The following is a 27,365-nucleotide window of genomic DNA, read 5'->3' as shown; positions in this document are numbered from 1 at the left end:
TGTTTTTCTTATAATAGAAAGGCTCTCTTGATCCTCACTTCAAAAGTGAGCTGAGTGTTGTTTAGGCGAGTAAAACAAATGGAAATGTGATGATTACATGCATCACTACACAGGAACTTATACAGGCACCCACCGTGAACACCCATGGCGGTGTACTATGGACACTATTGATGGTGTCCATGGGTGTCTGCTGTTAAATCCTATTCACTATTAAGCACTGTGATGTCAACTGGAGACTGGCAATTACATATTTTAGTCTGAGCTATCAATTGTCTCTCAAGGGCCACTGTGACATAGAAAGTTAATACATCAATAACAATCATGATAATAATAATTAAATGGGTTGCCCATCCCAGTATCAGAGAGGATAGGCTACACTGAAACTGCCCTGTATATTAATTTGTAGTAGGGGGAGCATGATATTTTGATATTCTTTTCTTTTTTCTCTTGAAGACCTGGAATAGATGTGAACCCTCCATTCAGTACTGCGCTCAGGTTTCTGGCTTTGCATCAATCCTACACCCCAAGATCCATTTAATACCATTATTATCAGCTTTTGTTGGCTAAAAAGGCATAATTGCTGCAATTTTGAATGGCACTGTTCAAAACCAGTACACACAGCACACACATTAGGTTTAGCATTTCTGGTACAATTAAGGCCACATTACTCAAGAGGTGTTACTTTTGCTTACTTTGAAAGAAAACATAATTGTCTTAGACAAATAATCTAAATGCTTTCAAAATTTGTATTTAATTTTAATAAAATTTCATGGTAAAATGTGTGATTTCAGAGTCAAAAATGTTACAAATTTGTTGCAAGTACAATGATCTTTTTCATGGATGTTCCTGTGAAACGTTAGTCACATATATCAGATTCTTGGGCATTCCTGTTACTCTGAGGACCAGTGGAACCCTGGAAGACAATCCTTACTGTAGTAAATAAAAGTACATACCTTTTATTATTGTTGTGTGTTTTGAACCTGGTATATCTTATGATATTTAAAAAATAAATGATTGTTACCTCTTGTGAAAGGTGTTGTTTCAGGCATTTCAATAGAAAAGTTTGATTAAAGTATCAGCTCTTAAAGTAGTGTCTGTGTCTGGTCTTCAACCACTTAGATTAATTTATGACATTTTGTCTTTTCTATTCATGTAACATAACCAGAGATTAATGTTTCTTCAAACCTGATAGACATCCATTGTAATACAAGTTGTTCAACAGGTCTTAGAGCTGTTCTGCAATTAGTACTTGTACATGGCTATAAAGCATCTCACTTTTAAGTTTTCATAGATTTCTTTTTATGAAGGTGCTGCTCTCATGCAGCAGGTATAGTACTGTAATTGCCTTTGTTAGAGCAGAGGCTGTCTGTTGTTTAAAGACTCATAACAATCAGATCACTCCAAATACTTGCTATCTTATTCCACTCCAGCAGCTAAAGCAGACCAATGCTATCCATCTTAGTTAAGGGTGACAGATTGGTTGATTGACAGAAAAAGACAGCCTTGGATTAGGTGGGGACTTCAAATCCATGGGGGATCAAGCTATCACCAAATCTCTTTTATGGTACAAATACAAGAGAATCTATGCCTCCACCGCAGCTCCAACAAGACTTACTTACTATACTCAGCTTTGTCAGTAACTAAGTTTCATTTATACAAACTGTCATTCTTCATTCAACCTCCATCTTCTCCTGATCTGCAGGTGGGAACGCTAAGCTGCGCTACCAGATCACATCAGGGAACACGGGAGGGGTGTTTGATGTGGAACCGGAGGTGGGCACTATCTTTATCGCCCAGCCTCTGGACTATGAGCAGAACAAAAGGTAGGAACACACTCCAGGGAAGAATCCTTTGAACCACAAAAAATGTCTTTTTCACACTTCTTTGACTCATGTAAATGCTTGTCAAAGGCATTTGCTGGAAATATATGGTGTTATTTTCCTTGTTTACTTCTTTTCCTGGCACTGTATTATAGCTTTAAACTCCAGCTGTACTTCAATCAATTATACCTCCATAGTTGTAATGTTTAAGTAACTGGCTTACCAAAGCCTGATGCTAATGTTTGAATCTAAACTGTTGCTTTTTTTCAAAAGCCCTTGACGAAGCTAAGTCTTTTTTCCCAGGTACAAGCTTCATGTCCTTGCTTCAGATGGGAAGTGGGAGGATTACTCAACAGTGACAGTAAACGTGGTCAACAAGAATGACGAGGCTCCAGTGTTTACCGTTAACGAGTACTACGGCAGCGTAACAGAGGAGCTAGATGGCTCGCCTGTGTTTGTGTTACAGGTACACCCTAGTCACTATTCAGCTGTATAATAGAGCTTGTGAGTGTTTACTGCAATAATCTGTTTACTTAGCATATAAATTGTGTAATCACATGCAAATGACCTCTTCCCCAAACAGCTATGGTCCAAACAAAGCTTAGCTACTATAACTACATACAAAGGGCCTGTCAAGTTATGGAATCTTCCACATGCATAAACATTGTTCGTGGGTATACTCTGCATAGAAAAAATTTGGAGGGTTCGGCCTTTATTTAGCCTTTCCTAAACCAAAAGCACAAGAGCAAAAGTGTAAGGAATGGTTAGTGTGTTTATCTGCTCTAATGTGAGCTGCATTGTAAGCATGTCTAGCTTACTACCTAGTATACACTAACACAGCATTACTTCAAGGCCAAGGAATATTTCATATTATAATATTTTGTGTAAAAAAACTCTTCAGGATAGCACATCCACTGTAAAGTATTTTCCGTCTGTGTGGAAGCTGTCTTGGATACTACTTAGCATCTCTGTCCTTCTCTTTATTGATTTGGGAAAGTTTACACTCCAGCAACTCTGTCAAAACCTGTTATCTGAGATATCATTACCTTCACTAAACACATTGCTTAGTCCTCATCCTAAAAGCCTTTTCTTTTGTGACAGTAAAAATGAAAAATACTATTTGAAAATGCGAAAAAGCATAAATCTAACTGTCTGGCTTGTCCAAGAATGCAAGCTAAGCAGAAAAACAGGGTTGTGTTAGAATGAAATAATAATCCAATAATAAAATAATCTTAACTTAAGACATCAAGCTATACATTTCAGTAAACTGTCTTATTGCATATTTGTGACTGTATCTGCCTTACTAGTGTGTTTGCATGAGTCAGTTTTTGTTAGAAAGTGAGGTGCAGTTTTAGAAACATTAATTTTGCTAAACACGTCTCGTGTCTTGATTTGAAAAACACTTCACATGCATTTCATTTATTTATTATTATTAATTATTAAAGTCTTTACTGCTGCCTTAAGTCAAAATCAATCCCCTAAAACTTTCAAGGAAGTTTAAAAGGCAGAAGTTGTGTCTCAGAGACATTTAATTGAGATAGAAGTCAACATTACTTAGTTCTGTCCTTAGATCTGTCTTTAGATTTTATTTTCTAAAATTGATTTTAGTCTTTATCTAGTAATTACTGTGTAGCCATTCCTGGATATGGTCCATAGCGAGATCAGTCAGGCTTTAACCCTGAAGCTATGCATTTAACAAGTAATCAATCTGGTAAATAGAGCAGACATTGTATTTCATATGTGTGAAGATCATTAACTTGTATAAATTGTCACAATTGTGAAATAAAATCACACTTAGTTTTGAATATTATATACAGTACCAATCAAAAGTTTGGACACACTTTCTAATTCAAGTGAATGGGAAGGTGTGTCCAAACTTTTGACTGGCACTGTATATATATACCATATATATATTGACCATATAGTTATAGAACACCTGGTGCTTTCTTCTCTCTCTACATTTCTTACTCTTTTAAAGGAAGACAAGTACATTTTGGCTCTACATCACATTGCAATTACCTTGCTAAATTAAAACATCTTTGGCCTGCCCAGGGTGTAATTGCTGCTGATGTGTTGAGGATGAGTGAGAAAGAGCAGACAGAAAAGAGGCAGGAGAAGTGGGGCCTTGGGTGGAGGAGGTTGAATCTCTGCCAGGTTTACCTACGGGAGAGTTTATAACTGCACGGAGCAGTTGTGAAGTGCTTCCAGTCAAGACATCACTCCAAGTCAGCAGCATTTCAATGATTAAACAGAGTAAAATAAGCTATATTACACTCTCATCACCCTTTCTGTCTCGCCGTGTCTTTGATATTGTAGGTAACAGCATCTGACCCAGATAAGGATGCGGATCAGGAGGCCCTGCGTTACTCTCTCCATGGCCAGGGTGCAGAGAGTGAATTTGTAATTGATGAGGTCACAGGCAAGATCTATGCCCAGCGGACCCTGGATCGTGAGGAGCGTGCCGTGTGGCGTTTCGTCGTCCTGGCCACAGACGAGGGCGGTGAAGGTCTGACGGGCTTCACAGACGTCATCATCAATGTATGGGACATCAATGACAATGCACCCATATTTACCTGTGCCCCCAGTTGTCATGGAGACGTGGCAGAAAACTCAGTAGTGGGGACATCTGTGATGGAGATGACAGCCACTGACCTGGATGACTCAGCTGTGGGGCAGAACGCTGTGCTCTCATACAGGATTGTGGGTAGTGTGGATGCTACCAAAATCGACATGGGAGGAGTGCCCATCTTCTCAGAAATGTTCACTATCAACCCCACCACAGGGACCATCACTGTAGCCATGAGTGCACTGGACCGAGAGCAGGTTGAATCCTACCTCCTGGTCGTGGAGGCCAGAGATGGTGGAGGGATGACAGGAACTGGAACTGCGACCATTCAAATCAAGGATGTGAACGACCATGCTCCAAGATTCACTGATCACCCATGTATGGCAAGGATCTCTGAAAATGCAGAGCCCAATGCAGAGGTGGGTTAGTTCAGGCTTCATGGTTGCATTAACTTATTCAGAGAAATCATATTCTCTTATTTATTTTAAATGACCTCTGCAAGGACATTTAAAGGTGGATGATGATATACTTAAGCATCCAGAGTTATAACTAAAAAGCTGAGCAAAGTTGAAGCCTAAACTAGTATGTATTACCATGTAGACTGAACAAACACTGGCACATGTGGGGCTCTAAATATGATGAAATTCTTCTGACCTTGGATTGCACTTTGCCATTTATTTTGCTAATTTCTTGCCCAGTACGGACATATTGCAGCACACACAAATGAAAAACAAAACAAACAAATCAATGCAACTCTGGTTTGTCTTAAAGATTATAGATTACAAATGGATGCTCCGCTAAGTGATAATTTTTCACTTTTTTATTATAATGTTCAAGTGTCCTAGTACTGCTGGTCCCAGTGAACATCAACACCTGACTCCACTGCTCTTTGCAGGCTCAAGCTTACAGTTTTAGTTCTGCAAGCCACTGACTGTTAGTGGATTGCAACATCATGGCAAACAGCCCAAGCAAACTAGTGACTGATGAATCTGTCAAGCTGCAATAACCCAGATATTTTTTTGAGAGTGTAAAGTACAAACCAGGATTTAACAGCAGTAAAATTTAATGGAAGGTACATTCATCAGGTATTTAGTCAATACTCCAGTTCTGTTGCTCTGTGTCCACTGGATGTGTAACTTAGCTATTGTTTGCTAACATGTTAGCCATTACAACTTGTTAAGCCATTAATATCTCAGAAAAAAAGAAAAAAAAAGTTAAAAATGGAAGTGCACCTTTAAAAAGTAACATCATCTGCTTTTGGCAACATATTAGTGGTACTTTATTTGCAGCTTCTGAACAACAATTTGTCTATTTTTAAGATATTTAGGAAATTTTAAATTTTTCTTCAAACTGTACCAGAATATTGTCTCAGCACAACCTTCCCTGTAAGACGGAGCCAATATTCTGTGTTCACATGATGATCACATGACTTCTTGTTCTAAGGTCCTGGAGCTCGCTGCAGAGGACAGAGACACTGGAGAAAATGCCCAGCTGACCTTTAGTGTTGTGGCTGGAGACCAAGAACAGAAGTTCTACATGGTCAGTCACAAGCAGGAGCAGCGAGGCACACTGAGGCTTAAGAAACGTTTGGACTATGAACGACACAGCGAGCAGAGGTTCAACCTCACACTGAAGGTATATAAAAACTGTTCCAAAGCTCCCTTCGACCGCATGGCTTCCAACTTCTGAAGATGACTTTGATTAAACTTCGGTATCCTTTTCTCTCTGTAATTCATGGAGCTTTAATTTCACTTCTGTGTAAAGGGAACTCTCAGTGAAGGGTATGCAGCATGTGTGAAGGGGATATAGAGTCAAGACTGTCAGAAGCTAGAAGATGAATGGTGCTGTGGTGCCTGATGTGAAAGTGCAAAAAATATAAAACTGATTTTGATAGACATCTAAACTTTGGGTACAGTCACATACAGCATTCCAGTAAGTTTCTAGCATTTTTGAAACTGATGAAAACAAATGGAAAGGGTTTGTGGTTTGAATCTTCATAAGCAATGATCTCAAAGTTATTAGTTTTTTCTTTAGTGCTCACAAATGCCTCAAATGTAGTAAAAACCAATGTGTCAGCCCCTTTGTCAAAAGCTAAGATTAAGAATTTCAAGGTGAAGAGAATACCATAAAGCCCATCAAATAGAAACTGTCATTTTAAAGATCCACAAGGCAGCTTTTCATATTGGTGGCAGTGAGAGTTAGTTGATGGAAAATAACTTTAAATTCTATAAGGCGGTATATACACATGTGGCTGGTCTGATATTGCTTTATACTAAGGTATACGAAATATCTAATATATTCACTGATCACTTCTGTAAACGTTACTTGTATCTGACTCTTTTTTAAAATCATGTGTTTTTCACTTTCTCTTGGTGGAGACATCCAACTTGTTTTTGCAAATACGATTCATCTGTGGCATGACAATTATTGCAGGGTGCCTCGGAATCATAGCAGCCTGCAATTCTGGCTGAAAAGATGCATGTCTTTACATTTCAATCTTGCCTATACTGCACTTGTAAGCCTTGTCAGACTGTATTTGGTTCTTGTTGCAGGTTGAAGACTTGGACTTCTCCAGCCTCCTGCACTGTATGGTGGAGGTGGAGGATTATAATGACCATGCTCCCGTCTTCATTCCACACTTTCTATCCCTTGCCCCGCTGCCTGAGGACATCACCGTGGGAACCAGTGTGGCACATTTGGTGGCCAGTGACTCTGATTCAGGCCAGAACCGTGACATCACGTATAGCTTGTTAGAGGATTCAGATCCTGAGGGTCTGTTCACCATCGACCAGTCTGGCGTACTCTCTGTGGCCCAGCCTCTGGATCGGGAAAGGATACCCCAGCATCACCTGGTAGTCATAGCAACCGATCATGGGGTCCCACCTCTGACAGGGAGTGCCACAGTCCAGCTGCCTCTCTTGGACGTGAATGACAATGGACCAGAGTTTGAAGCTGCATACTCCCCAATCGTCTTTGAGAATGTGGCTGGACCACAGGTAGGGTTTGATCTCAAGTTAACATGTATCATGCTGATAAAATGATATGACTTGTTGGAAAGAGGGTAAAGAAGAAGCAAAGGAGATGTATCATTCATTAGTTGAAAATGATACTGTGCAGATGCAAAGAATGACTTAATTAAATAATTGATCAATTGTGGTATGGATGAAAAAATCTAATCAAAAACCTCATTCTCCTCCTCTGTGTTTAGGTAGTAAGGTTGAACCAAACATCAACCCTCCTCCGGGCTGTGGACCAGGACTCCCCAGAAAATGGACCACCTTTCCATTTCACCGTCTCCTCTGAATATCGCCATAGCAATGATTTCTACCTCCAAGACAACCTAAATGGCACAGCAACACTGACAGCTTTGAGGACATTTGACCGCGAACGCCAAAAAGAGTTTCTTATTCCTATTATAATGAGTGACAGTGGCCGACCAGCTAAAACTGTGACCAGCACCTTGACAGTAACCATTGGTGACCAAAATGACCATGCACATGTAGCGGGGGAGAAGAAGATTTTCATCAACAGTCACCGAGGTGAGAAGGTCATCATTGTCTTTAGGATGTAATGTTCAAACACAGATAAATGCAATTAATATAGCTCTTAACTATAGGCACATGAATCTTACCAATACAGACAGTCATTGTCATTATTTACTGTTTTCAAGCACAACTTTGCTCCTGAAGGTAGTTTTCTGTCTCTGTAAATAAATGATACGCAGACACAACCAAGATGATGCTCACACTGCCAGCAAATTAAATCCTAATCAGTATGCAGTAATTAACACACACATACACACGGACCATTTTTATTGTGTTTTTCACCTCTGCCTCAGCCCCCTCATATTCATCACCTAATCATTGTCCGCATGATCACTGTCTAGTCACAATGACTCCCGTGATGCTATTTGAATGGTCACAAAGGCAAGCCATCGCATTGACATTCAATTAATCACAGCTATAATGTTTATTCTTCCGCAGTCCACTGCATGTTTGGCAACAGGCTCAAGAACAAAACGCAAACTAGAGTATCTGGGTTCAGGCCACAGAGAATTTCAGCAGTTCATTCAAATTTTGTGTCACAAAATTAATTTTCCAAATCTACAAGATGAACATTCCTTCAGCATCCCAAATAATAAAGGGTCTTGTTACTTCTCTGCTGTTTGTGGCAAAACATAATTTGTTTGTATACTTACACCTGAATTAAATGAAAAATAGCCCAGTATTATCAGTATTTGTCATTGAAAGCCACAAATTCTAACAAGTTGTTTCAGAGAACTTATTCCTCAGAAGTTCCTGGTTAAAATCCAACATGTCAAGGTCTGCCTTTAAAATTTCAAGGGTACCCTCAGAATAATTCCCACATGGTTCAGTGTGAGAAGCTGAAGGAGAGAGAGTGATGGCAATAACAGTCTTTCTATATGATTATAATTATTGTGCATTCACACAGCATTTTCTGTTATGCATTTCCTTCTCCGTATGTCAACCACCTGCAATGTCACTTCTCCTTGTTTCTGCTGAAAGGAAATGGAATGAAGCCTAAGACATGTACATTCAGGAAATTCATTTTTTACATATATTATTCTTTGTTGTGCTTGTGCTTTGTCTGTGTTTGAGATATATTGCTTTGATTTTCAAGGTTCTTTCCTTGACACATGATGTTACATGCATAACACATGCAGCACCCACTTCGATACATGGAGATACGCATGCAGAACAGTAGTCCCAGCCTGAAACTTTTCTTGAGTATGTGGAATATCAGTGGAGAGCAATTCTTTTGCTTTCAGATATTTTCCAAGATGTGCTGTACTGCTGTATCAATCACACACTGTACACATGAAATGACATTTAACTCTGTGTTTGTTAAACTGTTAAACTAATATTTTTTCTCATTAGGACGTATGCCAACCACAGTGCTTGGAAAGGTCTACTCTCCCGACCCTGATGACTGGGACAACAAGACATATGTCTTTGAAGGTCATGTGCCAAGGTAAACAGTGCAGCTCCTCATGAACCAGTCATGCTGGATTCCTCACCTTTTAGAGTTTGGGCACAGTCAAAGATCTTTAAAGCTGCAAGATTTAAAGATTTGAAAAATACAACAATTTTGTCAGCCTACAACACAGACTTAGACTAAAGTTATCTGTGCATATTGATTCACCAAGATTACTCAAATTGGTGTGTATGCATCAGTATTTTCTTATTAAAACTAATCAATTTGTGTCCTCAACAATGGACAGTGAGTGCCAGTAATTGCTAAATATCTGCCCTTTCCAAGAGACATCCAGCATCCTGATGATAGTCAAATCCTATGATTTTTGGCTCCATAAACTAGATGAGTCTTTTGTTTGTGAGTTTGTCAGTGAAGCTGTATTTCTATTATTGTAGGGTTTCAGTGTATTTCAGATGAGCAAACAACTGCAGTCAATGTGTAATTTTTATTTAAAGAAATGTTGTTTCCACTCATTTTCCAGACAGACTCACCAAGCACAGTAGGTGGTAGAGAAAACAGGAGGCACTGTGATAGAAGTCAATAAAATACTTTTTATGTTTTGGTTGTTTGCACTCATGAAAGATCATGCTCAAGATTATCCAAAAGTGAACATTACTATCTCACATGTCTCTGTAGGTTGTGTTGGCCAAACACATATCTTACACATATCTTTCATGTCCTGAACCAGCACTTAAAAGTCAATCTTGCAACACACTGTGTCTATATCATATGATCTGTTGCTGTGATTGATTGAGACATCAAAATAATGCGAAAAAACAGCACCCCTGAGTGAAATATCTCTCACGAAGAGGGTGGCTGATATTTTTTGCACTGTGATCAATACTCAAGACTTATCTGGAAGGCTATTATTGAAGTCCCTCAGACTTTACAGGATTCAAACTGTTGCCATTTGCTGACTATTTTGCTGGCTCCCAATTCCCTTTTTATTTTTTTGCATGAATTCAGTGTGATTTGATGAAAGTGGGCCTATTTTCTTCTCTGCAATGTGATCAGCACTCAGTAACCAAGCTGCCTCCCTGGTTATATTGATTAAGCTGGAACCTCCTTCACGAAACAGCCTCATTAAATCAGCCTAATTCTGTAATGTGTCCACACACCTCCACCTGCTGTTTTACATCTCATCTGTCAAAACTATTATATCCATTCCAATCTCATCTTCCTTTCCTAATTCCTGTCCTATTTCTTTGTTCTTTCCTCTTTTTTTTTATCTCTGTCTATCCCCCTTTTGTTCTTCCTTAAGTGATTTGTTTTATTTTGTTTTTGACATATTTTTATGTCGGCTCTCTTTTTCCTTTTTTTCTTTTTCCATTTTTTTTTATCCTTTTACATTTTTCTCCATTATCTCTCCATCTTGTCTATTTTTTCTCCTCAGGTTGATTCCTTATTTCCTCATTCCTTTGCCTCCTTATCTTGTTCTTCCTTCCATGTTGATGTGTTTGTGAGAAGTTATTGGAAATCCTATGGCTGAAGTTTTTGGTTTGTCTCTGAAAATGCTTCCCTTGAGACTTTCCTCTGCTAAATGTGACGATGAGCAGATACATTTTTCACTTTTACACACACACACACACACACACACACACACACACACACACACACACACACACACGGACACACAAGTCCCCAAAAATCACATAAAGCAAAACTCCAGCATCCCACGACACCTTAGTCTTCATCTCCCAAAGTGAGCTGAAGTCGAAATGACAAACTTTTCTCACTTCTCTCTCAAAGTTAAAGTTCAGCCCACATGGAGGACTGGGTGTAATATGAGGCATTAACCTTTCATGACAGCTCTCATCTCTTGGTGTTTCAAACCTAAGTTGAGTTCAGAACACATTGTTTCATCACTGTGGTACGGGCTTTTCACAAAACAGAGCCTGTCATAGCTCATTCTGGTCTGCTTTATACATTTTCATTTTAGTGCAGCAAATCATCCAAAGTAGTGTATATTGTAGTCATTCCATTTTAGGTAATTGGATCACATGTCTGTATTGTATATTTACTAAGTTAAATTGGTTAAATAAACTGTGCTGAAAGGAAATTCAGTGCATCCTGTAGAATAGTTTTATTGCAAGTGTCTTACTACAACTGGAATAAACATTTGACATAAATGTCTATAAAAGCAGGCTTCAGCAAGATGGGAAGGACCAAGTGGTAACAACTGTATTTTAGTATTGGTAGTTCTGCTAAAGATTTAAAAGTGTCTTTCAGTGATGTGAAACATGGAGTTAAGTACCAGACCGAAGATGTAATCTACACACAACAGCATGTGCTGTAAAATGAGCTAATGTGGCCCTTGGCTCTACAAGTGGTTTGATTTGATTTGCCAAGGTTCTGCCTTGGATTTCCTCTCTAATTAAACTTGAATGAGCTCATTTACTGTACAAGGAGAGCATGGAGACAAGGACCAAGTGAAATTGCTTCCTCACGTCCTTGTGCCTATTAGTCAGTCTCATTTTTCCCTTGCCTTCCCTCTCCCTAATGCATCGTCGCTGCTCACTTTCTATTATTGTCCCAGAGGGCAATTGGTTTACAGCAGAAAATAGAGTAAACACTAAAACTCAGAGTAAAAGCCATTGCTGAGGGGGATGAAGGAGTATTTGTAACAGTTTGTCTTCAGCTTGGACAGCTGAACTGTGTCCTGCAGGCAACCAGATGAGGAAAGGGTGTTGAGGCTTAGTTGTATGTTGAGCCTTCATATCACACAACTCACACAGACACTGTAGCTTCACTCTATCATACATACCATGACTGATAAAATTGTACAGCGCATCCAGTAATTTTTTAAAATAAATGTTGGATACACCTCTATGTATAAAGGTATACACATTGTACCTCATCTTGAGGGAAAACCTAAATTATGTCTGCAATTAAAATATTGGCTTATCTGTTGGGGCATGAAATCTGTTGTTAAAAACAGTTTTGGTACATTTCAAAATGGTTAACATGCATTTTTCATGAAATACATAATTTGTCATAGAGTTTGACAAAGCAAAGTTTTCTGACATTCACATGCTGCTCATTTGTATTCAGATGGCACTTGGAGGCCAGTAGGCTCTAAGTGTGGGAGCAGATAATGATCCAGTGCTGTATTTAGCAACCCTGTCGCTAGACAAGCACATCACTTGGACACTTCTGCAAAATCCAAGATTACCTTCAATGACTACATTGTTTTATGTCCAATACCAGACTTTTTAAAATTCTTGCTTTTTACAGTATCTGAGCATGGCAACCACAGAATGGTTAAAGTTAGGGAAAGACTGTGGTTATGGTAAATAAACTGTGGTTATGTGTGTGGTTATGTGGATAAGTATGGTTAGGGTTAGACAACTAACAGTTGGTTATGGTGATCATCCATTAGCCCGACCTCCACACTCTTACTTTATGCCCACCGGTGTGGAATTATCGAATATGGATGTAATGCCAGTGGGTACTGGGCTAAGGTTAAATGATGATTATATCATAATCCCAGTTCTATGAATACAGTCGGAGCCTTCAAACAGGGCTTTATGGGTTTCACCTCTCATCCTAGCAGAGCCACATACTACACATTTGAATAGTGCAAGGTCAGCCAGCTAACCTTCAATGAGCCAACCAATATTAGTCCCACATGTACCAATCCCTGCATTTTCAGATCAGCTCCTAGTGGAGTGGAAGGGCAGTGGAATGGAGGCCTCCACCATAGAACATTGTTCAGTTTTACATAGAGCCCTGTAAAAGGGCTTCACCTGCATTCCCTGCTGTAACACCAACACTGGACACCCAAGTCAGAGCTAAAGGTGAAGTGAGTTCCAACCTGAGAGGAGCAAGCAATATATATTGTCTAATGGTTGACTGTGCACTTATAGACAATAAGTGTGCAGTCTAAAGAGGCATTTCCTTTCATTTAGCTGGTTACCATGCCAACCTTTGATGGAAACTGAAATAACTGGTCTCTGCAGACTCACTGAGATGTCGGTAATAGCCTAATGACTAATCAGTACCATGCCAGGGGTCAGTTCTATAGATTCAGTAGCTTGACCCTCTCAGGCTCCAAGTGGTTAGTAAATAGCTCAGAGTGGCCCACACAGCTATCTTTTGCCTGTAGTGAAATGGGATGTTGGCAAAACCACCAGCCAAACTTAAAGCCTGGTTGCATTATGATCCAGCCTGCTGGAGACACATGGACATAAGCACACTGCCTTTTATGCAAGCTGTTTTTGTGGGCTCATCTCAGGTTTACTGTTTGGAAATGATTACAAGTTAAGCCTATTCAGAGGGCTCCACTGCTGTGAAAAAGAACTGACGCATTCAAATGTTGTCATCTAAAAAAGTTAGTGTGGCAAATGACCCAACAAGATTTCTCTCAAAATATCCACAAAATTAGCAACTTTCAAACTGGTTTGGTGCCTGTGTGTTTGTTATTTCTCTCAGTTACTTCATCCTGAACAAGAGAACGGGCTTCCTAATCATCAAGGAGAACGCTCCACCCGGCACCTACCAGTTCCAGGTCCGTGTCTCCGATGGAGTCTGGCCAGATGCAGTCTCCACCGTCACTGTGCACGTCAGAGAGCTGCGAGATGAGGCTATCTATAACTCGGGGTCGCTCCGTCTGGCAGGTGGGACTAACACTATACAAACAGACACACAGAGAGAAACACACAAACATTGCCCCAAAGTTTTAGTCATGTCATCACCAGTTCTGAACATTACACAGGAGTGTAATATCTTACTCTGAGACTAACCTTTTTCCTCATAAAGACTGTAATTAAGAAAAATATTGATACACACATGTCCACAAAAAACTGTCCCGATGAATCTTTCGTTTTCTGCTCCTTTGTTTTGACATTCAAACTGTGCTTGACCCATTAGTTTGTGGCCTTCCAAGCACTGTTCAACCAGTTTTTACAGTTACCACACACATCACTTGCAGCCACACTTCCCGCTTTCCTTGTGATTGATGGTTTGTGACACTCATGCTACTACAGCAATAGGTAGGACCTCTAGCAATACCAATTGTATATAAGCTGACAAAAGCCAGTGTTGCCTAAAAATTAAAACTGTGCCCAACTTCTTCCCTGCTGACAAGGAAGTGTTGAGACCATGGTCATTATTTGCAGACTTGTCTCTAGTCGTAGAAAATTAATGAGTGCTGATTACTGTTTGCTCTAGTTGTTTGCAGTGTTTCAAAGGGCTGTCACACTCTAAGTTAAAGATGTTTCCTTAGCGAAAGATTACACCCATTATTAATCCCTCTCCCCTGACTCATGGGATCTCAGTAGTCGTCCGCACACACACAGAAAAGCCTTTTTCCATTACTTATGCCGGCAAAATAATTAGTCGAGAGGTTTTTGCTCAGCCAGCACATTCTCCTCACATGCTGAGCAGCATCCATCATTACCTGATGTACAACACATCGGCTGTCTGCTCAGAATTAAATTCGCTATAGAGAAATGGGACATGGCTGACGGATTTTTATGATTTCACAGATATTGAAATAGAAGCAGAGCGGGAGGCCAGAGGGTGCACTCCAAAGATGGGAAGGGAGTAAAGGGAGAGAAATGAAGAGGGAAAGGGATGGAAGGGAGAGTCAAGCCTCATATAAGTAGATAAAAGGATTTGCTTCCCATTCTGAAAACAGGGCTGAGGTAAATTAATGTGCACCAAACCCAGAGACGGTGTGGTGGAGAACAGCTGGCGCCCACATTTCAATATGTGTATAAAAGAAATTAATCTATGTGCAAAATGTAGATCAGAAAATGTGTTCAAGATGAGAAATGAAAATCAAAATGAAATTATTGCTCAGTTAAACTATTCTTAACTGTGCTATTTGTTTTTAGGATTGAAACCTGTATTTTTCATCCATTTCATTTAGAATAATAAGGTCAGGTTTGTCAACAACTTATCCCTGTGGGATGGTCACTTCATTGGGGATTTTTAAATGGCTTGACTGTCATCGAAGGGCTGTTAGCTGCAGAATGTATTGATTTAATAGGTCTCGGTTGTAACTGAAGGACTTAAATTGAGAGCTAGGGAGCGCTGGAGTCAGCCACCACTGTGAACACAGTGTCAAAATCACTCAAATGCTTTTAACCTGCAGTTCAGCAATGAACAAACTCACAAAAATTGTAAGTTGGAGGTTTCAAAAGAAAATGTAATATCAAGGATTAATGACTTTGAGATCATCCTGAGGTGTAGGCAAGCTACCAAAACAGTGGTGTGTGTACGGAGGATATGTACAAACGCCATTTCCAGGATTTTATTTTTCCTTGTGGAGCTTTGGAGTAAACAGTCCATTGATTCTCAGTCTCGGGGATTATGAAAATATTCTACTTATAGCATTACTTACACCCTCCTTGACATTCTAAATCCCATTTCAAGAACAAATGTGGAATGCAATAAGGATGCACAAAGAAAGCACTAGTTAAATCTGCCTTGCTGAGATTAATTCTCCCTCTCTCGCTCACTCTCTTTCTCTCTCTCTCTTTCTCAATATTGATGGAAAGGTAAAAAATGTGGTAAACAAAAAGTCCTTGAAATGTCCACATAACACTAGCTTAGTGTGAAATACACAGTGCTCGGGGCTGAAAGCACAATCAGAAGCACATGATGAGTACATACGCTGCATACGGTAGGCTAATGTACTTTGTGTTATACAATGAACCGATGAGCCCTTTATTTACTGTCCCTGCCCTTCAAAGAAAGATACACTGGACTGAGATATAACCTAAATATTTATCTATCTCTCTTTCCGCACCTGTCTCTTCCTCTGAGGTATGTGCATTGTAGGATCAATACACAGAAATTGGGAAAATATCTTAGTCTGCCAGTGCAGGGATTATATGTTAGATACCTGAGACTTCCTCTACCCATTTTATGGATCTGACACTCATATTGCCCTTGCTACTGTTCCTATTGCTGGTAATTTATGAGCCTAGTCTCCTGATATCCCATTAAAAGATCTGAAATGCAAATAGTACAAGAAATGCCAATAAAACTAGTTTCCTTATTTTAAATTTCTGTGTCTGTGTGTGTTTAATAAATGCAAGTAAAATTAATTGATTTTGGCCACTTTTTTAACTTGTCTGTAGCAAGGCCCCTAAACTTTATGGAAGTACACTTCTAAATTGTTAGAATACCTCTTTACTGTACCAATTTATCTTTAATAATTAATCATATTTTTTCAATTAATCATTTAATCCATATCATGTTAATCATAGACCCCTCACAATTTCCCAGAGCACAAGATGACATCCTTAAATTTCTTGGTTTGTCAGACTAACAGTCTAAAACGGTACAGTACAGTGATATATGAACAGAGAAAGAAGCAAAACCTTCAAATTTGAAAAGCTGGAACCAATGAATATTTGGTATTTTCGATTAACAATACGCTGTAAATGATGATTGCTTCCAATTATTTTCTTCTAATTGATCAAACCAGTAAGTGGTTGCTGGCAATTTTTGTTCTAAGCTAAGCTAAAACTCCCTGGATCTGTTGCTGTACTGCACTGACCGATTACACTCATGTTAACCCTCTGGTCAGATTCTAGGCACAACTTAAATAAGTGCCATTCCCCACCATCCCTCCTAACATTTTCTTTAATAATTGAGTGGTGTTTGGAGTCCTGATTGAAAATTAGTTGAAAACATGGTATCACAGTGATTTGTTTGTTGGTTGTCCACAATTCATCACATCATATCAGAAACTAAAATAAATCATGAATTGCAGTGTTTGTGTTAGAAACCATCTACATTGAGTACAGTATACTGTATACTAGGAGAGAGGTATGTTTCAGCTGAGTGCCATCCACACAGTGCTGCATATAATTTTCTTTTAGTGGCCTCAGTGACCTGTGTCGCCTTTATTGTGATACAAAGTTGAGAAAGACATCATGGTCTACAAACAAACCTCCATAAACACATCTCAGAATAATACAATTCAATAATTACATTAGTGTTACTTCATAATGTGCTTTATTTTGTATCATTTTGTGTAGTTATTCTAAAATATAAGTTTGCTATTAATACCATTTAAATGATCTACTGGTTACTTCTCAACTAAAAATATACTTTTTAAGAAGAATTCCATGGAAGGTGACAGCAGTTATCTTTCAGTGAATAGATAATAGCAGCTTCTCTTCAATTTCCCTTTTGTGGAAGCATGCTGTTGATTGTTTGGTTGCTTTCAAAAATGCTTCAAGGTAGTCTTCAAAACATTAAGACTTCAAAACATCAAAACTTTACAGAATCCTCAGTTGCTTGGCTTGCTCTAAAGAACACCTTTAAGAAAAGCTCTGCTGTGTTTCGGTCATGCTAAGGCTTTCATCAAGAAACAGCACAAAGACCATGCTAGTGTTTGTCCTTTCTCACTGTTTTGTTGCAGTTATTTCATACTATGACATGAGTAAGATATCTGGATACCATTTCTTTGCCTAGTTGCGTGAAATCATGAACCAACAGGCAGGAGCACGCCTCGACACCCAACCCCAACAAAGCCTCTGGGAAGGAGAAAGCGGTAGTGAATTGTGAGGTTGGATCAAAGCCAGGTGCAAAGGCTGCCACTCTGCGTTAGGAGTTACTACCCTCTACCCCAGCCCCCATCCCTCCTGACTGTCTCTCTGTCTGCCTGTGTCCTTGTTTCTCCCGCTGGACTGACTGATGGGAGCTGACATTAGCCTGGATCCCTCACGCTGTATCCGCTGAGCCCATTCTGAGCCCCCTGTCTTGTCTCTTAATGCCTAGGCTCTGTCTTCCTACGCACTCACAAACCTAATCACCCTGCCCACCCCTTTATATATATATATATATATATATATATATATATATATATATATATATATATATATATATATATGTATGTATATATATATATATATATATATATATATATATATATATATATATATATATATATATATATATATATATATATATGTATGTATGTATATATATATGTATAAATATGTGTGTGTGTATATATATAGCTATATATATATATATATATATATATATGTGTGTGTGTGTGTGTGTTCTTCTACTTCTATCCCTATGGGAACCAGTTTCAGTCACTGAATGTTGATTATTAAGACATTTTTATGATGTATGGTAGTTTTTGGTAGTCCTTGATCTTTAACAGGGCACTTTGGGATTTGGACTCAAGTTTAGACTTAAGTATTAGAACTCTACTAGATTGGGACTGGTCCTCTAGTAAAAGAAAAGGTTCACCTGTTTCCAAGTCTGTTTTAAAACACACACTCACATTCCCACATGTACAATAAAACAATGTTTGGTTTTCTCTTCTCGATGCTGGGCTAGAATCCATAGGCCCTAGATCCCTTTCTAATGTGATTCAATGTAAAAATGGGTGACAGAATTCATAGTCCTTGTCCTTGTGTATTTTCCAAAGTTACAGTCTTTTAGCAGCACCAAAGTCCCTATTTGTGTTGGTTTCCTTCTACCACAGTTTAGAAAGGAAATGATTTCTGCAGAAACAAAAAGGGGGAATTTTATACTAACAAGACTATAACTTTGGAAGAAGCCTAGTTGATTTGGGTAGCTGAGGCTGCTAAAGCCTTATGTTAGCTTTAGCTGACCCTTTCAGGCTGAGCCCGAGCCCGAGGCTATATTTTTGCTTTATTTTTCCCATTGCTAACCGTTAGCTTACCAGTCTAATACAATGCATTGGCCATGCCTTGTCTCTTTCAGTTTTCCCACTGATCTTTGTGAATCTACTTGCAACACATGACATGCATGGATGCAAACACATGGCACAGTCAGACAGATAAAGAGAGAAATGTCCTCATGTATTACATTTTAAAATAATCAAACCTGGCCTGAGAATGAAGCTTTGCACAACAAAATGGCCCAAACTCAACCTATTACTTGGCTGAGACTCATTTGGTTCAGGTCAGGTAGCAGAACTACCAGATACTACCAATACTTAACCATAAAATGTTTTACACTCATGCTTTGAAGCCCTTCCTGCCTATCTGTCTTGTCATAGTAAAATATTTCACAAAGGATTATATTCTTGCAAATTGTACATATAAAATTAACATTAAACACTCCTGTTGATCGCAGTATGGAACAGAGGCGGGACTGTCAACACACCAAAGTTAAGCAGATCATTACAAAAGGCTGAATAAAGGATGAAAAGCTCCCTCCATTTCTCACTCCTCCCACTCACTTTCTTTTCTCTCAGACGTGCTGAAGAGTATCGACCGCAGCGTAGTGTTGTGCAAATGTGCCTGTGTGTATGTGTGACTAAACCCCAGTGCAACCTCTCCTAATCTAGGAGCTATGTTTTATACATACATTCCCTTTGATGTTGCTATGTTTAAGTAGAAGAAAGTTAACAAAAAAACATGCATCTATCTGTGGTTATTTATCCATCAGTGTGCAATCTCTCTCTATTACGGAAATTCGATGTCCTGTACCATAAAGAATACAGTGATTTTTATCAAAGCAGCTATTTATTTCATACTGTCATTTTGAAAGCTGAATTTAAAGGCCACGCAAGCCCTTGACCTCTGCTTAGTTAAGTCAGAATATTTGGGGAGATAATGTGAGAAGTAATGGCTTTGTGGCATCAAACAATTTTGGGGTGGAGGTGATGAGGGTGCTGTGGGCAGACCTACCTCCACCAGAGTCCCCTTCCATCCCTGACGATAATTCACATATCTTCCAAAATTATTTTGATATTAGCTACCCTCACAACTGTCATTATATTCTCTGTGGAAAAGAGTGAACAACCCAGTGTTTCCCTTTTAATAATAACAAAATATAATTCTCAATTGATGAGGGTACACGGAATTTGGCTTAAATGATCTTTAAGTCCACACTAGTTTTGAGTCGCAAAGTTGTTTTTTATGTTTTGTTGGGAAAAAAATCACTCCAACAGGAATCTATGTGATTATGAGTACAGCCCAAATGTCATTTAAAGTGGAGGTCCTCCTTAATGGCTTTAGAAAAATAAAAGTGTACATTTGTATGTGTTGCTTCCTATGTACTAAATACAGGTATTTGTCTTTTATGTATGGAATGATTTGGTGTTGTGTACTGATTTTTGGTTCAAGTGCAGTTTTGAGCAAACCATATATGAAAACTCAAAATATTGTGTTTCTGCTTTCCTTCTCAGCCTTCATCATGACTCAAACATTTCTCTATCATAGAGGATGTGTTATGGCTGAGTTTTGATGTCTTCTTTTTGTTGGACATTCATCCCCAGAGGATGAAAAGATTTTTTGACCCCCACCATCAGGTCAAAGAAAATTTTAACCTGTTTATGGTACAACTACAGTCATTGGGCTCTAAACTCTTCCAAAACACGGATGACACTGTCAACACATGTTAACACTGTACCTCTTCACTAACACTGTACCTTTCTTTCTCAAGGGCCTTATGACTGAGTATGATTAGAAATTGAACCACAAATTGTCAAGAGTGTAATTACCTTTAACTGGCAGAGCTAGGTATTCAAATCCAACTCCCACTACCTTCACCTCCAAGCACACACACACACACACACACACATTGTGAAAACAGATATACAGTACAGACTCAGAATAACCTTCCAAACAAAAGATTTTGTCAGATAAAGTGAGCCATTTTCAATAATTTATCATCACAGCTCCAGTCTTGAGTGTTCTGGACTATATTTTAGTTCAGCACTCGAGCCTAGTTTGAAAATAATTGGATTTATCCTTGAGCAGGGGTGGAAATAATGAGGCCACTTCTATACAGTCTACTGTTGCAATCATGTGTGTGTGTGTGTTTCCCAGACATCACAGCAAAGGAGTTCATTGAACTGAGAGGGAAGCAGCGGAGCCGCTACGAGCTGCTGGTGGACTTCCTGTCTGAGATGCTTTCCGTTCCACCTGATGATGTCAACATCTTTAGCCTAATGGATGTGAGGGAGCGAATGCTGGATGTTCGCTTTGCTGTGCATGATGGCCCCTCCTTCCTCCAGCCCGAGAAAATGCATGGATATCTAGCTGCTCACAAACAAAAGGTAGGTCACTGTTCATGTCATTAAGCCTTTTATCCATAATGACATTTGATGAAGACACAATAAATTCATCCTTGGTTTGTTGGCTGATCTGTTCTGATCTGTGTTCGCTTGATTGACAACACGGCCCGTGAATGACACTCACATAATCTAGAAAACATAACCTAACCAAATGCACACCAGTGAATAAGTGTACTGCAAAGCCACTGGATAAGTCAAGCCACAGAGAAATCCCAAATGGGGGAGAGTGAACCTTTCAAACAAGTCTGTACTCTCTGTCTTCTCTCACACTTGCTGGTTGCAGGCAGCAGTTTTGCCTCCGGCAATGTTTTGGCTGAAGCCTACAATAAATTCCAACAAATCAAATATGTCAGTCAAAATGTGGTCTCAGTTTGTTGTATGCGGGACTGACAGTCAAAATTCTACACACAACATGGTACACAAACCCGACTGCATCAGTAATAAAACTTCAGAAGGAGCAGTGTGTCATATATTTTAGACTCAGCCTGGACAAGAAATTCATTTTAGAAACAACACTACTGACATCTGTAAATGCTGTAAACAAAGGCTGTCTGTCATTCGTAAACTCAAAGCAGTTTCTGTCGTTTCTTTTACTTTTGTTATTGCTCTAAAAAAGCTAATTTTCTCCTCCACTTTTCTCAAAAACAGTCTATAATACATTTAAATGGTATCAACATTATCATTCACAGTTTATCATTGACTTTCTTCATCCATGTAGTGCTGTGTCATTTGACGCAGGTAGCACAGACTGAACGCACAGACTGAAGAAGTAGTCAAGGTACAATAGCTGTGAAGTGCAGATCCAGGAAGGGAATGTGATAAAACCACTGCTTGTTGGGGCACATAGGGGCTTAGAAATAGGATAGTTGCATATCTTGACATGTTGACGCATATCAGGATGCCACTCTTACATGGAAAACTGTAGGCGCAAGTGTTTTCATGTGCGTCATAAGCCACTAGTGTACCTTGCCCCTCAGACCTCAATAATAAATTCTTTGTTCGTCTAATACAATATTGATCTCACCTGTTTTTACTACGGAATCAACACATTTTGCTTGTTGTTGCTGCCATACAGCAAAAATACCCTGGGTTCCCATTTAACCAGGCTCTCTGCTTTCATCTTGCCTGCCTGAAAACAGCTCTCCATTACAGTCCTAACAGGCCAATGGACATACCACAAAAAACAGCCCCAAAACATCAAAAATATGATTTTTTATTTTTTGATGGGATGCAGCCAAGCTAGCATCAAAACTGTCTGAGAAAGATAAAGATCATTTCTCATTAAAGGGGACCCATTATACTCGTTTCCAGCTCTGTGCAGTTCAAAAAACTCCTTATTTATCTTATACTGGCCCTTTATGCAGCCCCTCAGTTCAGCCTCTGTCTCTTAACAGGCAGTCTTAGCTCCTGTCTCTTTAAGCCCCCCCCCTCTTAATGAGCCCACTCTGTTCTGATTGTCCAGCTTTGCGGAAGTATGCCAAGGGGCAGCAGTATCAGAGTCGTATCAAATTACTGTTAATGAAAACCCAACATTTCCTGCTTTACTGCGTCATATTAAAAGCTTTTAAATGACTAAATAATGGGAGACTTACTGTGAAAAATTTACAGGAAATGAAACATGTTCCTCACCGAGTTAGCAGAGCTTCATTAGCAGCGCTAAAAACCAGTCAGCACAACAACATATGGAGATATTTGGAGCTAGTTGTTCAGCAGATCAGTTAAAAATCATGCAGGGAGGAATAGTACAAGCAGAAACAACCAAAGCGATGATGATGTCAGATGAAGAGTTACAGAAAACCAGCACACCTCCAACAAATGATTTTACTTTGTAATGAAAAAACACTCACAGTGTGCCAGTTCGACTCATGCCATGCCTGAAGTCATGGCTCAGCATGACTACTCCCAAAACATTCACCAACGTCAGCTCGAGCTCAAAGTTGGAAAAACATTGGAAACCGAGCACTCAGAGCAGTCTGAAGCCGGTTCTTTCTGCTCACAGGGATTACTTCTACCTATGTTTACCTCATTATTTGACACTTTGGTAACATTTAATATGAACATCCGACCTTGTAACATTATATATATGACTGAAAATAAGGAAAAGCATAATAGGTCCCCTTTAAAGAGCAAGCAATTTGTAGCCTCAACCTCCAAACTCATCAGCTTCACTACTTCCCCACATCTGTTCTGTAAAGGATGTATTACTCAACTTTTACATTTTGATTTATATTTTTTAAAAGTGCAAGGTTGTGCGCTTGATTCACATTTCCATGGCAACATGCAACCCATGCCATCCCACTGCTGAACTTTTTCTAAACATAAAGGACGATATGAATATCTATTTATACATCCAGTCATCCTGCGGTCATCCAAGGTTTTTTTTGGCTGAGTGTCAGGCCATTTGAGATAGATCAGAATTATATTTTTTATCAAATTATTTTCACTATTATCATCAATAAATCAGTGGAATTTGAGTTCTTCCTACACCATAAACCCCTGTGTAGAATGATATTGGACAAACAGTTGTTGGTAACATCATTTAGGGCTTTCATATGAATATGAGAAAGTCACCACACTAATGGAGTTTGTGGAATGATAGACAATGTGTTTCACTTTTGTGTACTTTATGACTTTAACTGATTGCACCAGCTCAGCAGCACACGTTCACAGTTGAAACAGTGAATCAATACACACACACAACTTTAACAGGCATTTTCATTTTCAGGCTGGAGCTCTTGCTGTTGTGTTTATGTATTTTTTCACCACCCATCCCAGCTCCACCCTGGATATAATTGTTTTTTGTGTATAACAGGGTAAAAGTGTATGCGCTACCTGACTGGTCTATTACACATGCAGTAGGGACCCAAACATGTTGTGATCACTTAAACTATTGATATAAAATTAAATTTGACAGAACAGATGTTTTGAAGCTCTATATACCACATCTCACTGTTTTGAATCTTAGGGGCCAACAAACACCTGTTTTGTTTAAAAGGTTGGGTGTACTTTAAATATCAAACATGTAGCGAGCATAATTACATACTTGTTTTATTTCTACATGAAAATAATCTGATTAAAATATGCAGTTATTGCTACCTTTCGAGGTCGACACCAGTCATCTTGTTTTCCCCAAATCTTTCAAAGAAAATAATTAGTCATTCAAAACTGGAGCTCTATTAATTGATAATAGCTTATGGCACCTAATGACAAACTGCTGAGGCTGAAAGACACTTTCTGAATAACTGTTGACAGCTCTACATCGGCGTCACAGACTGACAGAAAGAGCTTCTTCACAGGTTCCCATTTAGAGTTTTTAAGGTGATACCCTTAAAGCAATAATGTGCTAGCCTGTGCTTAAATGTCGGACTGGTAGATTCTGACTCCTATTTTCCATCTGACAATATTCTGTCATTTACACTTTGCAACTAAAGATACCAAGCTACCTACTACATACTTGACTGAGAATGAGTACGACCACATTGTTTACTCTGAAATGGAGGTACTTGGATGTTAGCAGAAGTATATACTGTACAGCCACTGTGTAGCACTTGGAACTTAAATTATTTTAAGCAGATAAAAAGCAGGTGTAAAAATGTCCAGTACAACAAGTGCCAGCACTGAGTCTGAATGATCCCCCTCTGGGTATGGAAGTGCTTTGAGAACAGCTCTCTTAACCAGGGAGCAGCTGGTTGTTCTCCACCTGATTTTGGTCAGAGCCGATGTCACCTGTCCAAATGCACTGGATCTGGCGTAAACAATGTGTGTTCAGTTTGATTCAGCCACTCTATGCACAGCAGGCGTGAAATAACCTACGGGTGTGATCACACCTACAGTGCAGTCAGAAAGTATTTAGACTGAATGTTTTTCATTGTTTTGAGTTTTCTTCAGCATCATTTGGTTTACAATGAAACTGACTGAGTTTTAAGTGTTGACTTCTAGATTTAAAGACATTCGATGCTGCTAAAAGCAGTACAGTATTTTGCAGTTACCATTTTTATACATACTCTTCCAATTTATGTAGTGGGACAATGATCTTAAACATACAGAAAAGGCAAACTAGATGTATTTTGGACCAAAAAAGCAATGTGTTCTTGAATTATCATGTCTCTCACTTGCTGAGGACAAAGAAGACCAAAAACAAGTAAAGAGTGAAGATGGATGTTGTACAGACCAGGAAGAGCATCACCAGGGAAGATTTGCTCGCGAAGAAAAGTGTCTGTGGGCAGTGATTTACTGCCAAATGTAACTTTATGTTAACTTGTCCAATTATTTTCTGTCCCTTGAAATTGTTGGACTGTGTATACACAGGGCCACAGTTCCTGCACGTTTCATCTCATGTGGATGTTAAAAGTCTCTAATTAAAGCTGAGAGTCGCCCCTTTAAACTCAAAGCCATTGTGTCATTTTAAAATCAATGAGTTAGAGTACAAAATCAAAATAATAGAAAATGTCCTTTTACTCTAAGGCTTTGCTGTATCATTTGTAACTGTATCATTTAGATTTCATTGTATCTGTAGCCTATTTACAGTATGCTTCACACTAGGGCTGTGCGATTAATCAAATTTTATTTTCGATTACGATTTTGGCTTCCAATGATTATGAAATCAAGATAATCGAGATAAAACGATTATTGTTTATTAACGTCATTTCATAATGATGCTCTCGTTTTGTCTTGCGTTGCATATCTAGCATGCCCCTTTCCTTTACAGTGGTGCGCTTTCGCTCCTCCCTAAACGCCCCCGACAGGCATTTAGGTCCACAGAACTGGTCGTCTGTCAGCAGCAGCTGCTGACCAGCGGCCGGCTAACCTGCCTTCACCAGACTAACTAACAGCTGAAATTTACTGAACCAAAATAGTTTGCATATTGGCTCAACGGGAAGAAATCCACAGTGTTTGTACTTATTGATTCATTCGTTTTACTTCTTTGCCCACTGTAGCGAGTGAAACTGCCTGTAGTGAAACCGGGGCTAACCGGTGCTTCCTCCACAGGCTCCACTTCAGCACAGCCAATTAGCCTCCACTATCCTCTCAGCCAGCCCCGGCTCTCTGTTTGGATCCAACCGGAGCACCAAGCCCCGGTTAGTTATTCAGGTTAAAGAGGGAAGAAGCAGCGGGTCTGTCGGGCAGCTGAGTGAAGCGGAGCCTGCGGAGTTAACACCGGGTCCGTCTGGATATATAGTCCGTGGAGGTGCTGCGGTGTTTGGCTGCACAGATAGGAAACCCCTTGGCTGACAGGATGTAACACTCTGTTTGAAAAAAAAATTTTCTTCTTCTTTTTGGTTTATAACAGCGGTTGGCAACCAGCGTATTAGGTGCATTACCGCCACCCTCTGCTTCAGACTGTGGACCAAATATTAAATCCTATACATGAATTCTGTCTGTCTAATAAACTCAAAGAAAACTACTGCTCCACCCACTTGGCAGGCTCATTAAAGTTTTAATGCTAAGCTTCTGAACTCCAGTCTTTCTAAACTCTTCCCTCATATATTGTCTTTCTTGATCATTAGTACAATCTATGATTGCATGCGTAATAGTGTCCTTAGCCAGGTGGGAAAAAAAATGTGCATATATCGGCATTGGCAATCAGCAAAAATGAGTCAAAAAATAATTGTGTTAAATAATTGTGATCTCAATATTGACCAAAATAATAGCGATTATGATTTTTGCCAAAATCAAGCAGCCCTACTTCACACTTCCTAATTACAAACATGCACTGCCAGGTAACTTTTCTTTCATTGAACAGTTTTGATTAACTTGTCATACTGTGGTGCAGGATGACTTTTTGTTGTACCATGCAAGAGCTCATAAAGAAATAGTTGGATCTAAGCATCAGTTGAGGCAGCCACTCATCACCCATCATGTAGATGTCACCAAAGTAAATCTTCTGGAAACATAAAGTGACAATGCATCAAGTACTGTGAAACAATGGGAGGAAATTGTATCATGATTACAGGATGAA

The 27,365-nt window shown here is 39.2% G+C and overlaps 1 protein-coding gene across 1 annotated transcript in view; it reads left to right on the top strand.

Moving 5' to 3' along the window:
* si:ch211-186j3.6 (neural-cadherin) overlaps nucleotides 1–27,365 on the top strand; it is a 260,357-nt gene that overhangs the window by 102,105 nt on the left and 130,887 nt on the right. Inside the window, exons 17-25 of the mRNA XM_044357504.1 lie at nucleotides 1,703–1,823; nucleotides 2,124–2,286; nucleotides 4,137–4,805; nucleotides 5,830–6,021; nucleotides 6,939–7,382; nucleotides 7,595–7,925; nucleotides 9,285–9,378; nucleotides 13,813–13,997; nucleotides 21,159–21,388. Coding sequence (XP_044213439.1) covers nucleotides 1,703–1,823; nucleotides 2,124–2,286; nucleotides 4,137–4,805; nucleotides 5,830–6,021; nucleotides 6,939–7,382; nucleotides 7,595–7,925; nucleotides 9,285–9,378; nucleotides 13,813–13,997; nucleotides 21,159–21,388 — 2,429 coding nt within the window. The remainder of the gene's footprint in view (nucleotides 1–1,702; nucleotides 1,824–2,123; nucleotides 2,287–4,136; nucleotides 4,806–5,829; nucleotides 6,022–6,938; nucleotides 7,383–7,594; nucleotides 7,926–9,284; nucleotides 9,379–13,812; nucleotides 13,998–21,158; nucleotides 21,389–27,365) is intronic.

This window comes from Thunnus albacares, chromosome 1 (assembly GCF_914725855.1).
Source record: "Thunnus albacares chromosome 1, fThuAlb1.1, whole genome shotgun sequence".
NCBI lineage: Eukaryota > Metazoa > Chordata > Actinopteri > Scombriformes > Scombridae > Thunnus > Thunnus albacares.
The sequence above is the reverse complement of the archived record's forward strand: the minus strand, read 5'-3'. Positions and strand labels throughout refer to the sequence as shown.